Source organism: Octodon degus, unplaced genomic scaffold (genome assembly GCF_000260255.1).
Source record: "Octodon degus isolate 3935 unplaced genomic scaffold, OctDeg1.0 scaffold00019, whole genome shotgun sequence".
NCBI classification, from domain to species: Eukaryota; Metazoa; Chordata; class Mammalia; order Rodentia; family Octodontidae; genus Octodon; species Octodon degus.
The window spans coordinates 8,796,972-8,811,090 of NW_004524595.1; the positions used below are offsets into that span (position 1 = coordinate 8,796,972).

The 14,119-nt window shown below is 37.3% G+C and overlaps 1 protein-coding gene across 3 annotated transcripts in view; it reads left to right on the forward strand.

The window, feature by feature from the left end:
- Positions 1-14,119, forward strand: part of Atad2b (ATPase family, AAA domain containing 2B) — a 187,919-nt gene that overhangs the window by 164,966 nt on the left and 8,834 nt on the right. For all 3 annotated transcript variants that reach the window (XM_004627459.2, XM_004627460.2, XM_023710917.1), the window contains 3 exons: positions 4,512-4,634; positions 8,481-8,618; positions 12,072-12,755. In XM_004627459.2, coding sequence (XP_004627516.1) covers positions 4,512-4,634; positions 8,481-8,618; positions 12,072-12,755 — 945 coding nt within the window. The remainder of the gene's footprint in view (positions 1-4,511; positions 4,635-8,480; positions 8,619-12,071; positions 12,756-14,119) is intronic.

A 14,119-nucleotide genomic window follows, 5' to 3' on the forward strand; every position in this document is an offset into this window, starting at 1 on the left:
CTCTCTCTCTCTCTCTCTCTCTGACATAGCATCTCACTATGTAGTTCAGGCTGCCTTCAACTTGTTGTGTAGCCCAGGTTGGCCTTGGGAGTGCTGGGGTTATAGACATGAGCCACCATACCCAGCTCCAGTCTTATTCTTACACAGACCTTCATTTGACTAATTTTGTTGAAATTTCTCCCTAATCTTTAAAGTTTTTTCAGAATTTCTAGTATTTTGTACCAGTTATGTGGGAACAAAGCTCCTAGATTCACTTGAGCTTTAGTAAGAAGTCCTTTAGAGTCTTCTTTTAGTATATTTCCTAATGTACTTACCAAAGTTGTATTTCATAAAATCTAGACTTGAACCAAAGTCATTCATGTTTCTTTCAGAGTTTGGGATTATCACATGCTAATTACTGAGTTGGATACTTAGAACACAAAGATAGAGTGGCAGTTCTTGTTCTTTGAGATAGTTATGGTACATATCAATATGATAGATCAATAATGCATAATAGATAATTGCTTTGTGATCCACATTAATCTGCTTGTAATCTTATTAGTCTGATAGGGCTGCCATAACAAAATATGATAGACTGTATTCTTGAACAACAGAAACTTGAGCTTTGGAGGTCATTGGTTCAGGATGAAGCTGAACTTCATGTCAACAGATTTGGTGTCTCCTGAAACCTCTTTTCTTGGCTTGAGGTGGTCTCCTCCCTGAAGCCTTTTTCTCTGTGCTTGAACATCATTGATGTGTCCATATTTCTTCTTAAAAGGACACTAGTCAGTCAGACTGGATTAAAACCCACCTTCATGTTAACTTAATTACCTGTTTTAAAAAGTTATATTATGAGGTCCTGAGTGTTAGTGCTTCAAGTGAAGAACTTTGAAGGTACAATTTTCAGCCCCTAACAGTTACATATACCACTGTCCTTACTATCTAGAAATTCAGGGGCTGGTGAGATGGCTCAGTGGTCTAAAGCACCTACTTAGAACAAGCTTAGCAGAGCACAGGGACTGTGGTTCAACCCCCCAGCACCACATGCCAGCCAGCCCTGCCCCCTGGTGGGCTGAGCTGGCCACACACACACACACACACACACAAATAAATAAATAAAAAGAAAAAAAGAAATTCATGAGTTTTTAGATAGGACAAATACACTTGTCTAAATACTAGTGATTATAGTATCAAGAAGATTAAGGAAATAGTATACATGACAGTAATGAATAATGTCTTGAGATGGCAGTAGGTGATTATAATTCAACATTGTAAGTTCTAAATTAGAAATATGTTTGAATGGAACATAGAGAAATTATTGGGCTGGGGAGATGGTTCACTAGAATAAGCCCTTCCCTGGCAAGTGCAAGGGCCTGAGTTCAATCCCCGGTTCTGCAAAAAAAAAAAAAAAAAAAAAAAAAAGAAGTTATTACCTAGAGGTGAGCATATTGGGAAAGACATGCATTGTAGGCTTAGAGAAGTATTGTCCAGCAGTATGCAAACACGTGTGGAGAACAGAATACCTCTGGAGTAGTGGGGAATGACTCCTCTTAATGCACTGACTCATCATGTACAGAGTATTGTCTCTATGTAAATTATGCTTGGAGCTAGAGATTTATAGATAATTAAGACACAGCTCTGTCTGTCCACGCATGTGTGTAGTAACACATGTCTGTAATCCCAGCACTTTGGGAGACTGAGGCAGGAGGATCACTCAGTCTGGTCTTCAGATAATAGAGTGAACTTTTTTTTTAAAAAATAAAATGCAGATAATCTTTTATAGACAATTACAAAAGAAACATTCGTGAGAGGAAAAGGAGGGAGGAGAGCTGGGTAAGAGGCTGGAATCTGGTTCCTTGTTCCTGGCTTTTGTGGGGCTCCTCTGCTTGGGTACCCATGTTGCCTGCTAGTTGTTATCTTGGGTCTTGAGTACCTACGTCATTGCTTCTCGATCTATAGGGAAATTCAACTCCCTGGTAGGTGGGAGATCCAGAGAGTTTACCAGGCAACTCTCCACCCAAATAAATGTTCTCTTCCAAAGCCACCTTCTCTGTCTCTGCCCACCTAATGATGCCTGAGCAGTTACAATGTCAGACTTTCAAGCCACACGGTACAGATTTGACTACCTTTTCTTCAAACTATAATTGGAGTATCATTCTTGATGCTTTCCCCTTTCTTTTTTTTTTTTTCCATAATTTTATTGAGAGACAAATAGCAATGAGACAGTTTCAAATCAAATTGGTAGGACAGTTTCAATAATTAACACATTGCATACTCTCTTCCTAGTGGTTATTTGCTGTACAAGATGCAGACATGATATCCTATTTATAAACACTATTATGACAAATCCCTCTATTCATTAAGAGAATGTAACTATGTATCTATCCTAACCATTTTGAATATACATTTTGAATGTCCGTACAAAATGGACATTCATCTTTATCCCCTTTTTTGTTTAGTTCCATCATTTGAATATTATAGGTGTGTTAACTCAGCAAAATATTCTAAAACAGTCCAGTAGTCCATAATAGTATTGGGTCTTCCTCTTGACTGGGAGTGTCAGAAATTGTTGATTTGAGTCCCCTACAGCTCAACATAACAGCATGGCTTTACTTCTTATCAGAGTGAACTTTCAAAGATGTAAATTTGTGTGATGTTTCCTTGCTCACATATTTTGATGACTTTTCATTGCCTGTAGAAGATAATCTTAAATCCTATCAAAATCATGTCTTTGTTTCCTCTTAACATGCTTTCAGCCAGCTTCATTAACACTCTGAATTCTTTTCTCCAGGATTTTTTCAGTGGAGTTATCTGAACCTGCTCTGGTTTCTCCTACTCTTTTAAGTGGTTACTCCAGTGTATGACATGCCAACTTCAGGGCCTCTTCTTCAAGAGGCATGTTCTAACTTGTTCAGTCAAAATGGCAGCCACTGTAATACTGGGTTTTTGAAATGGGAATATTTATATGTATGTGTAAAAAACTGTTAGTGTTCCTTTTCTATCTAATCTGAAAAACACTTTTTTTTTTTTTTTTTTCCGTTTATCCCTGCTACTATGTAGGCACCACCTTGTTTTTCCTGGTGTAGATAATGAACAGTATTTGTTGAATGAATATACAAAGAAAGTATATCTGAAGGAAATATACAAAATGTGTCCTTTGAGCCTTTTTTTTAGTGTGGTACTGAGGATTGAGCCACGGTCTTGTGCATACATGGCAGGCCTCTATCACTGAGCTACAGCCTCATAATTTAATTTTAAATTTTGAGACAATCCTGCTAAGTGGCCCCGGCTGGCTTCAGACTAGTGATCCTCTTTCCTCTTTGAGCCTGGCAGCATGTTTTTTTCATAGCATTTCACAATGAACAATTGCAGCTTCTTATGAAAAAAGTTGCAAAGTATATCTATCTTTGTCTATTAATGCCTTTACTTCAGAGGGAAGTTTTGACCTACCCCTCCCATCTCTCCCCCTGCCCCCCCAATTCTTGTTTCCTTAAACTGTTTTAAAATAAATTCCCTATGTCCTTGCACTGACTCACAAAGCTCTAGAGGGCACTGTTGATATTGACACTGCTCATGATCAGGCCTTCAGCTCTCCTGAAGCAGAGGCTCTTTTCTCAGTACCACTTTTAGTTTTGGTTTACCAAACACATTGTGTTTTGCTTCTCTCCTGCATTTGCACGCTTCATCTTACAAAGTCATTTTGTATTTTTCTGTTCCTGTCACATTTTTAATAGACCTCCCTTACTCAGGGTATATTGTGTTCTTTACCACGATTTTGACTAGTTTCAACTTAAAAGAGAACAAGATTTTCAGAATTCTCAGAAAGGGGAGATGGCTCAGTGGAATAATCTCTTCCCTGGCAAGTGCAAGGGCCTGAGTTCAATCCTTAGTTCCTCAAAAAAAAAAAAAAAAAAAAAAAAGGATTTTCAGAATTCTCAATATCAGTCTGTGGTACCTACAGAACTGAGAATACAGTGAATATTCTCTAAAGTTTTTAAAATTTTTATTGAAAATCATTTTTATTTTCAGAAATTTAACATGAAATCATATATATGGTAATGGTTGTTTTATAGGCTTAGTACTTTGAAGTTTTGAAAGTTCAGTTTTCAGAGAATTATTAACTTGATTAAGTAGCTTATTTTTTCTCATCACTAAAATTAAGTTCTGTTTCTTATAAAATGCTTTGTTAAGACTGGGCATGGTGGTGCTCACCTGGAATCCCAGCACTTGGGAGGTTGTAAACAGGCGGATCACTATGAGTCAGATCTAGTAGTGAGACCCTGAACACCTTGTAGACCCTTCCCTAAAATACAAAAAAATAAATAAAATGCTTTGTTAGAATACCATGTAATGGCCGGGGAGATTGCTCAATAGAATAAGTGTTTGCCTGGCAAGCACAAGATCCTGAGTTCAATCCCCGGTACCACCAAAAAAAACAAAAAAAAAGAATACCATGTAAATGTTTTGTTATTTGTTTTTAAGGTGTTGTTTATTTGTATCTATAATAAATTTACACTGATTTTTTTTAACAGATAAAATAATTAGGCATAGGGCATGTACCCTGAAGGATACTGCACATGCCATCATTGCAGCAGAATTGGATCCAGAATTTAATAAACTTTGTGAAGAAATTAAGGAAGCAAGAATAAAAAGAGGTAAGTTAAAAATATAAACTTGTTACCAAATCCTTGCCTATTCATTTACACTGTCATTGAATGATAATTCTTTTGGGAAAATGAGTTTTGAGGTATGGCTTTTAATTTTTCAAATTGTAATTTTTTGACTGACATAATATTTGTACATATCTATGATTTACCTTGCAATATTTCAGTTCACGTCTACATTCAGTATTGATTAGCTCAGTGTATTTAGCATATCTATCATCTAGTGAAACTTTTATCATTTTTTTGTGATGAATGTATTCAAGTTTTTCTCTTAAATTTGAATGTGTATTGATGCACTGCTGTTAATTATATTTACCTTGCAGTGCCACACCGAAACTGCTCCCACTTACCAAACAATAACATTGTACTTACTACTTACTTTTTGATGCAAAAATATGTATCATACAAATTCTCAAGGTTTTGTTTTCTTTTATGTTTGTTTTGGAACCAGGAATCAAACTCAAGGCCTCAGGCTCGCCAGGCAGGCACTGTGTTTTGAGCTTCATTCCTGGCCATGTTTGTTTGTTTGTTTTCAGTCTTGCTGTGTGACCATGCTGGCCTCAAAGGTATGGTCCTTAGGCTTAGCATTCTGAGTAGCTAGCAGATGCTACCAGGTTAAGATTATTTTATTTATTTATTTTTTGTATTTTAGGGAAGGGTCTACAGAGTGTTCAGGATCTCACTACTAGATTGGACTCACCGTGATCCTCCTGTTTACAGCCTCCCAGGAGCTGGGATCACAGGTGCACGCCACCTCGTCCAGTCTCAGTTGCCATCTCAGTGCTCCTGGGAGCAGGGCCGGTGTGGTAGGCCCAGGGATCGAACCCTGGCCCCTGTGCCTGCTTGCAGGTGCTTTAATCCACTGAGCTATTTGGCCAAACCCAGGTCAAGATTATTTTAAAACTTGGCCTTCTGTGAAAGTTTTGGTGTAATAGTATATATTATAAGAATAAAGTGTTTTTCGGTGAAATTTCTTTTGGAAAAGTGCATCTTTAAGCACTTTTGCATCTTTTTGGTCATTAATTTGTATTAATGGTATTAGGTATTAGATATGCCTTCATTTCAGAATTATTTATTTATCTTTTGAGACAGTCTTACTCTGCAGTTCAGGCTGGCCATGAGCTCACTTTGTAGCCAAGCTGATCTTGAACTCAAAAACGATCCTCCTGCCTCAGCCTCCTGAGTGCTGGGATTACAGTGTACCAGTGCCTGGCTCTCAAGAGTTGAATTTAAATCCTTTGCTGGTACTTGAAAAAAGCTTTTAGGACTGTTGTTTTTTTCTTTCCTCTCTGTTGAAGCTTATATGTAATTTTATTATCAGAAACACAGAATTAGCAAATGTGGTTTATTTGGTCTATAACCATACCCTTGAGGAACTCAAATCTTAGTAAGAAAGAAGCATAACACAAACCTATTGTAGTTTGAAGCATGTTCACGAAACATAAGAGTGGCGTCTTAGATGAGAACCCAGCAGTGTGAATAGTGTTGAAGAGTGAATATAAGAGCACTCTCTGTAGTGGTCTGGGCACAGGTGGCAGGGGCAGGAGGTGTTGCAAGCTACAATACTGCGCAGGGGTATGCAGGTGTGAAGGAGCTTGGTGTATTTGGAAGAGCATTAAACTGTTTGATATTATGAAATATATATAGTGGTAGGAAGTAGGACTTAAAAGGTGAGTTTGGTCCAGGGCATTGTAGTTATGAAGAAACTTCTGCCTCTTTCAAGATCCTTTCCATGACCAGTATAGGCTGTGGTAGCACTTGGCATTGCTCTTTTCTGTCCCTCCTCTCTCTTGAGGATATGAGCAGTGTGAATGTCTGACTTATAGCCTTATATACGGCAGGTTTTCATTAATTATTTGAGTCAATTAGGCCATGCTAGGGAGCTTGGACTATCTTAGAAGTCAGCGTTTTTCAAAATGTGTGTTTGTTATGTGCATTGTTTTAGACCTAGAAAATTGTATTCTTTAAGAATAATAGATCAAGAAATGCACATTTTATTTTATTTATTTAATTTTGTATTTTAGGGAAGGGTCTACAGGGTGTTCAGGTTCTCACTACTAGATTGGATTTGTACTGATCCACCTGTTTACAGCCTCCCAAGAGGTCGGATTATAGGCGTGCACCACCAAGTCCAGTCTCAGTTGCCTTCTCAGTGCCCCCGAGGGAGGGGTCAATTAAACCCCCGACCCCTGCGTCTGCTTGCAGGTGCTTTAATGTGCTGAGCTATTTGGCAGGCCCAGAAATGTACATTTTAAGAAACTACGTAGTTTTTATGTACTTTAAAGTTTGAGGATGACTGTCAAAGTAGCAGACATCATGAAGGAGTTTTAAGTAGTGGAATGAACTGGTCAAATTACTTTAGCAAGCTGGATGTGGTGGCATATACCTAAAGTTCTAGCACTCAGGAGGCCGAGGCAGGAAGATTGCTGCAAGTTTGAGGCCAGCCTGAGCCACATGGTGAAGTATAGGCCACCTTTAATTAACTAATTAAATTTAAAAATTGCTTTGGCAGCAAGAAATAACATATCGTCAGTGTGTTATGACAGGGAAATGAGAAATTATTTAAAAAGTTGTTACAACCAGTTTGGAAAAACAGTTCTGTACTTTCTGAAAAATTAAACATGGATTTACCTTATGATCCTTTGATTCTATTCCTAGGGACCTACCCAAAGAAATGGGAATATATACCCACTTGTACATGAGTGTTCATAGAAATTATCCATAGTAATGCCCAAACTGGAAACAACACGAAGGTCTATCAGCTGATGAATAAACAGGCAAAACAGTATATCCATACCATGGCATACTACTCAGCAATAGAAAGGAATAAAGTATTGGTGGATGAACTTCAAAAACATCATCTAAGAGAAAAAAGCCAGTCATGAAAGACTACATATTGTGATTCTTTTTTATATGAAATTCCTAGAAATGGCACATGTGTAGAGACACAAAGATAGTATTTCTGGGGACAGTTATCTGTAATTAGATTGCTGTGGTAATTGGCACAGCTATAAACATTTACTAAAAATTATTCACATGCTTCAAACAGATGATTTCTATATTATGTATTGCATATGGATTAACAGCTTGTGCTTTTTTGTGGGCATGGAAACCTAGTTATCTTTAACCTGTCTTTAAGATACTCGATTGGAGGTACCAGGTAGGCATTTGAGTAGTATATGGGCTAGAAGGCAAGAGATCTTTGAACTAAAGACACAAATACGAGATTTTTCTTTTAAAAACAGTGGAAGCTGAACATGTCGTGATACTTTATAAAGGAAAGTGTAAAGTAGAAAAACACAGAACCCTAAGAAAACACCAATATTTAGGGACCACATGGAAGAAAAAATTCAAGTGAAGACGATTGAGACAGAATAATTGCATTTAGGAAGATAATACAAAAAAACCAAACTTGGAGCATTGTGGTGTGACAGGAAGCAACTATCACATTGGACCAGTTCGTGGGAATGAAGTTTTAGTGACCCAGTAAACACATATCGCATATTCAAAGATGGCTAAGATCATGACTTTTAGACAATATATAATCTATTTCCCATAGTCATAATGTGAAAAATTGTCTTTGTGAATTAAAACGAGTATAAATTAGGCTTGTTCAGAGACTTAAGTGTAAGCATGGCATGGTGGGTGTTAAAAATATGTTTTTATGATTTCACATCTAGTTTCTTTTCCATCTTAAACATTAGAATTACAGACTGTCCCAATATAATTAATGACTTTAAAATTCAGTTTTGTATCTCAGACCTTTTTTGCAAAAAACCTTGTTGGTTTATGTAGCTGGGAATATTTAAATAGGTATTGCTTATCTTCTACTTGCAGGCTTATCGGTAACAACAGAACAAATAAATCCTCATGGTACTGGAGCTCGAAAGACAGAAACTAGAGTTGAAGAGGCATTTCGGCACAAACAAAGAAATCCGATGGATGTCTGGCACAACTCTGCAAATAAATGTGCATGTGCGTATTTGAGATCATGTAATCTAGTAGTGGGAACAACTGAGAATGATAAAGATTTTTTAGGAACTGGGTACACAAAACCCAGGTAGTGCTGTTTTTCCACAGCTCTTTTTACCCTTCTGCCTTTTCAGAGCCAAAGAACTTGTCGAGTAAGATGCTGAATCAGAAGTGTGTTTCTGTATTGCTATTTTCTAAGACTATTTACTATTTGTGGTTATAATCAGGCCAGGTTTGAATATTTTTCAGTGTTAGACTTTGGTGGAGAAATAGAGGCAATAGACTTTCTGTCTTCATATGGAAGTGGCTGATTTGGCAGTAGGAAGTTGAATCACCCGCAAGAATATTTTGTACTCAGTTTGAGAAATATACACAACCATCTTTGTCTAGTTTTATGTGATTTATTTCGAGGAAAAGTTCAGTGTTCTAGATCCCCTTATGCTTGTTCGTTCTCTCTCTCTCTCTCTCTCTCTCTCTCTCTCTCTCTCTCTCTCTCTCTCTCTTTCTCTTTCTCTTTCTCTTTCTCTTTCTCTTTCTCTTTCTCTTTCTCTTTCTCTCTTTCTTTCGAGACAGGGTCTTGCTATGTAGTTCAGGTTGACCTTGAATTCACTGTGGAGCCCAGACTGGCCTCAAACTTGTGGCAGTCCTCTTTCCTCAGCCCCTCAAGTGCTGGAATTACAGGCACATGCCACTCTCCTTGCCTTAGTGTACTAGATTTTACATTCATGTTCGTTTAAAATGTTTCCAAAAGACAAGTAGTAGTAAACACAGCATCTTCCTAATGTTATTTTCTGTTTGAAAGTATCCTGCTTTGGAAAATGCATGCTGTTCTGGTATAAAGACAATAATATTGCTCTGTCAACAAAGCTAGTTTTAATATGTTCTTTCACAAATGGCATTGGATTCGAATGAATAAATCATACTCACTTTTTAAAAACTTGTCCCCTTAGTTTCATAGAGGAGAGAAATTTGAGAAAGGGCTTAGTGGTATATTTACCTGCCCTGAATTGATTAAAGCTATTTAACTTAGTTGTATCTCAAATCTTGATTGAGAATATTTTTAATCTATAGATGGTGTTTTGTTTTTACCAGTAGATGGCATGTGTGATACATAATTTGTTAAGTAACTCAAATCATAAATCTAAATGTTCTTAAGGGACCATTGCTTTTCTAAGGTCTTAGTTTTTTGGAACACGCTTGGTGATGCTATAAAAACTGGCTCTAAAAATTGTGTCCCTAAATAAGTTTTTTTACTCAGAGTACCCTTGGTAGAGGAGTAGTATATTAAGGATTAGGTCCCCAAATATATATTTACTTCTACAATAAGCCAGGTGCTGTGAAGATAGTATAGAATAAAATTTTAAAAATTTATTTTTATTCTGGTGTAGATTAAGTGATCAAATGCTCTTATTTTGCCAGAATTTTGCCAACCATTAGAATTGATATGAGGAGGAAATACCTCTTGGTCTCCAATGGAATGAGAACATTTTCTGTATTACTGGCTAATATGGAAGCATTAGATGGAAACTGCTACAGTAGGGCTTCTGGCCTTTGCTTAGTGTGCTGCATGTCATGAAATTAAGCAGACTGTGTTGAACTAAGTTTGGCCTCTTGCTCTGTAATTCCATGGCTTAGGATAGAGGAATCCCTTGTACTTTTAGTTATACAGTTAGAAACGAAGAGAGGGTATAGTATCAGGAATGGCTAAAGAGGTACTAAAAACCTAACGGCTGTACCTTCTAGAGTGAGAATAAGATGTATGCCTTTCTTGAATCTTTAATGTGGACTAGATTATTTTCTCATGATAGGTATAGTTACAGGTGCTCATCATCTGAGACTACCAGTGTTTAATAGTAGACTAATACAGGAATTTTCTTAATGTTAACTGGCCCATAATTGTAAATTATAAAAGTAGAAATTGGAAGAATATAAACAATATTTTTAATAATATTATAGTTTTGAAGGAAAAATTAGCTTTAAAATTTTTTAAAAATTAGTATTTATTTATTAATTACTTGGCACAGGGTCTCACTGTGCAGCTTGGATTCATAGTAATGCACCAGTGTGAGTTTCTCCACTGCTGGCATACAGGCATACACCACCATACCCAGATGCAGTGGCTGGCATGGCGCACCTGGGGTTCTGAGGCTGGTACAGTATGTGGTACCAGGGATTGAACCCGGGTCCTTGCGCTTGCTGGGCAGGTGCTTAGACCTCTGAACTATCTCCCCAGCCCAGGAAAATTAAACTTTGAGCTAAATGACTAACCTGAATTTTGGAGATGATTTCAGAAATCTTTAGTAGATGCACTCCTAGATGAGAAAGAATAATGATTTTAACTAAATATTCATTCTTTATGAATACTGTAGTATCTCTAGAAATTTGGTGAGAGTTAAAAGTGAAAAAAAAAATGAAAGCAATGTGTGGATACATCATATACACTGTTGACAGAGTATAAGTTCCTATTAAACTATGCAAGTGTCCCTGTGGGGAAGACTGAGCTCATCAATTACCTTTGATACACGTAAAGGAAATTAACAGTTCTTGGGTTTATTGTCACCTGGAAGCCTTAGTTGTTTCCTCATAGAGCTCATGATAATTTCTATCATTAATAGTATATTCCTTACAATTTTTCTAGGTTTTTCTTTTCATATAACTAGCCAAATATTTATTTTTATATGATGTCACTATTTTATTGCTTTGATAACAGAGGATTTAGTTTTTCTACATGCTCTCAGATAATGGTGCAAGAAATTAATACTCTATGCCTGGATGGTGAACCTTTTAAAGCTTCCAGTGATACAGACCCCCTGGTGCAGTATGCATGCATGCTATAGGTTTGCCACCGCTGCCCCAGGAGAACCATTTGTGCTAATGAAAATTAACAGTTTTCTAGCCAGATTGTTCATATTATCTTTTTAGGGCTTCTGTTATAGTTACTGTGGGTGATTGCTTATTCTGGAAGGAGAGGCAACAGAGATTCTCTGTTGGGATGCTTGTCATTCTGTCATGCGATATTAACCTATTTTTATTTTATTTTTATTTTTTTTTTATTGTTTCGGGGTTATTTCTTAGGTGACCATGCCAGCAAAGTATCTACTTTCCTGGAGGATATGTGGGGTTATGGCCCCAGACTTTCTGGGCAGCCTGGTCATGTGGTTATTCCTTAAGTATATCTACTGTGTGATTGTTCCCTGGGTGTTGAAAATTAGAAATATCTATAAAATAGAATCCAGGACCATAGAAAAGATTATTACCAAGTAAGCTTATATAGGAAATAAAGTTTAAAAAAATTTTTTTTTCTTTATGCAGAGTTCATTCTACCTGTATGAACGATTATTTAAGCTAAGAGACTAGTATGGATTTACTTTCTTTTGGGTCCTCTTTGATAAACATATGTAAAATAAATGTTGCCTGCAAATTTTACATATCTTTTTTTCCTTCCCTGTAAAATAGTTCGGGTTCGGAGAAAATCAAGGCGACGATCACAGTGGGGTAAAGGAATTATTAAGAAAAGGAAAGTCAATAATTTAAAAAAAGATGAAGAGGACACCAAATTTATAGATTATGAGAACCATACAGAGGAGAGGAAGTTGCTGGAGAATGGAGAGTTTGAGGTAAGTACCGACTGCCATGAGGAAAATGGAGAAGAGACCGGAGACTTATCTGTGACCAATGACGAATCATCGTGTGATGTCATGGACATGGACCAGGGCCAGAGGCTGAACAGTGGAACAAGTGTGAAAGAAAACTTCGCATCTACTGAAGAGGAAAGTTCAAATGAGTCTCTACTTGTCCACACCAGTAGCTCTCTCAATCCAGAACAGACAGCAAAGAAAGAGCCTTTTCTTAAAGGCAGCTGTCTAAATGGTGAGGCCTCCACTGACAGTTTTGAAGGCATACCGGTTCTTGAGTGCCAGAATGGCAAAGTTGAAGATGTTCCCCTCTGTGATAGCGGGGATAAATGTAGTTCTGAACAAAAGATTCTCCTGGAAGACCACTCAAAAGAAAACCAAGAAACTGCAAATGAAAATCCTGGAGATGATTCTGAGAAACTAGAAGTACTGGAATATTGTAATAATGAGAAGTTAGAACCTGGCCCTGATGTGGAGGTTAAAGATGCAGAACTGGATAAAGAAGGTAGAGCTAATCTTTTAAAACAGCTCCTGAAAGTTTAAACTTCAGAGTTAATTCATTGCATATTTACCTCGTGTCTAGTAGGCAATACTTGATGAAAATTGTATCACTTTGAGAATCTATTAAAGTTCTCATCTCTTAGAAAAGTGTACACATACATGCCAAATTCTGTTGCAAGTTTCTGAGGTTTTATGGTTTACAATGTATTGCTTTTCTGCCTGCGTACTCTTCTCCCTTCTGATTATCACCACTATTCCAAGAGATTTATGATTAAAAGCTGGGTCAATCTACAGGTATTAAAAAGATGTAATTTCAACAGAATTATTAGAGGTGAGGATAGAATGAGGAGACATGAATATTATAGCAGTGTGTACATTGGAAAGAGGTGTACCTAGAATAAACTAGTACTCTTGTTCATGATAATGGTGCAGCTTTGAGCTACTTACATACCTTGAGCCTGATTTCCATCTTGTAAGTTAAACTTGCAAATGGTGATAATGGAGGTTACAGCAGGCTCTCATGATCACTAGTACCCATGGGGGTGTTTTTACTGCATGGGATGTTCAGGCTGAGGGTCCATTGATTTGTAGGGCCAGAAGTGGAAGAAAGACACATAATTGTCACTCTGTGAGCTTGTTCTCTGAGCACTCTCTTAGATCCTGACTTCTCATGGCTGAATGATTCTTTTAAGAAAAGCTGAAAAAAATGGTGTTTAGGGTTTGTAGCTCATCTTTATCATTAGTCTTTAACCCACAATGGGACAGAGGGAGTTGCTGACCTGCATTTTCCTCTTGGACATGTCCTCTTCTTTTGCTAAGCTGTTTTGAAATTGTGTCATATTCTGTAAATTGAGTGATGTGTACAGCTTTATCATAGAGTTTTGGCTGTGTCAGAAAGGTTTGGTTTTGTTTTCCTGGTAATTTTTTAAGCCTTCTAGTGTGAAAGTAGCAAAATACTGTTCAAAATCTTGTAAGTTTTTTATGAGTAAAGAGGGATTTAAATTTTTTGTTTTGTTTTGGTCTTTTTTGTCTTTTTGAGACAAGGTATCCTATGCAGTTCAGGCTGGCCTTGAGGTCACTTTGTAGCCCAGAGTGGTCTCAAACTCACAGTGATTGATACTCCTGCCTCAGCCTCCTGAGTGCTGAGATTAGAGGGGTGCTCCACTATGCCCAGCTGGGTTTAGTATTCTAACATGTTATCTGTTGATTTTTTTCCCTAATATTTAAGTGATAATATTTAATAATTGTTTTAAGAGTATACTTATTGGGGCTGGCGAGATGGCTCAGTGGTCTAAAGCACCTACTTGAAACAAGCTTGGCAAAGCACAGGGACCGCGGTTCGATCCCCCAGCACCACATGCCAGCCAG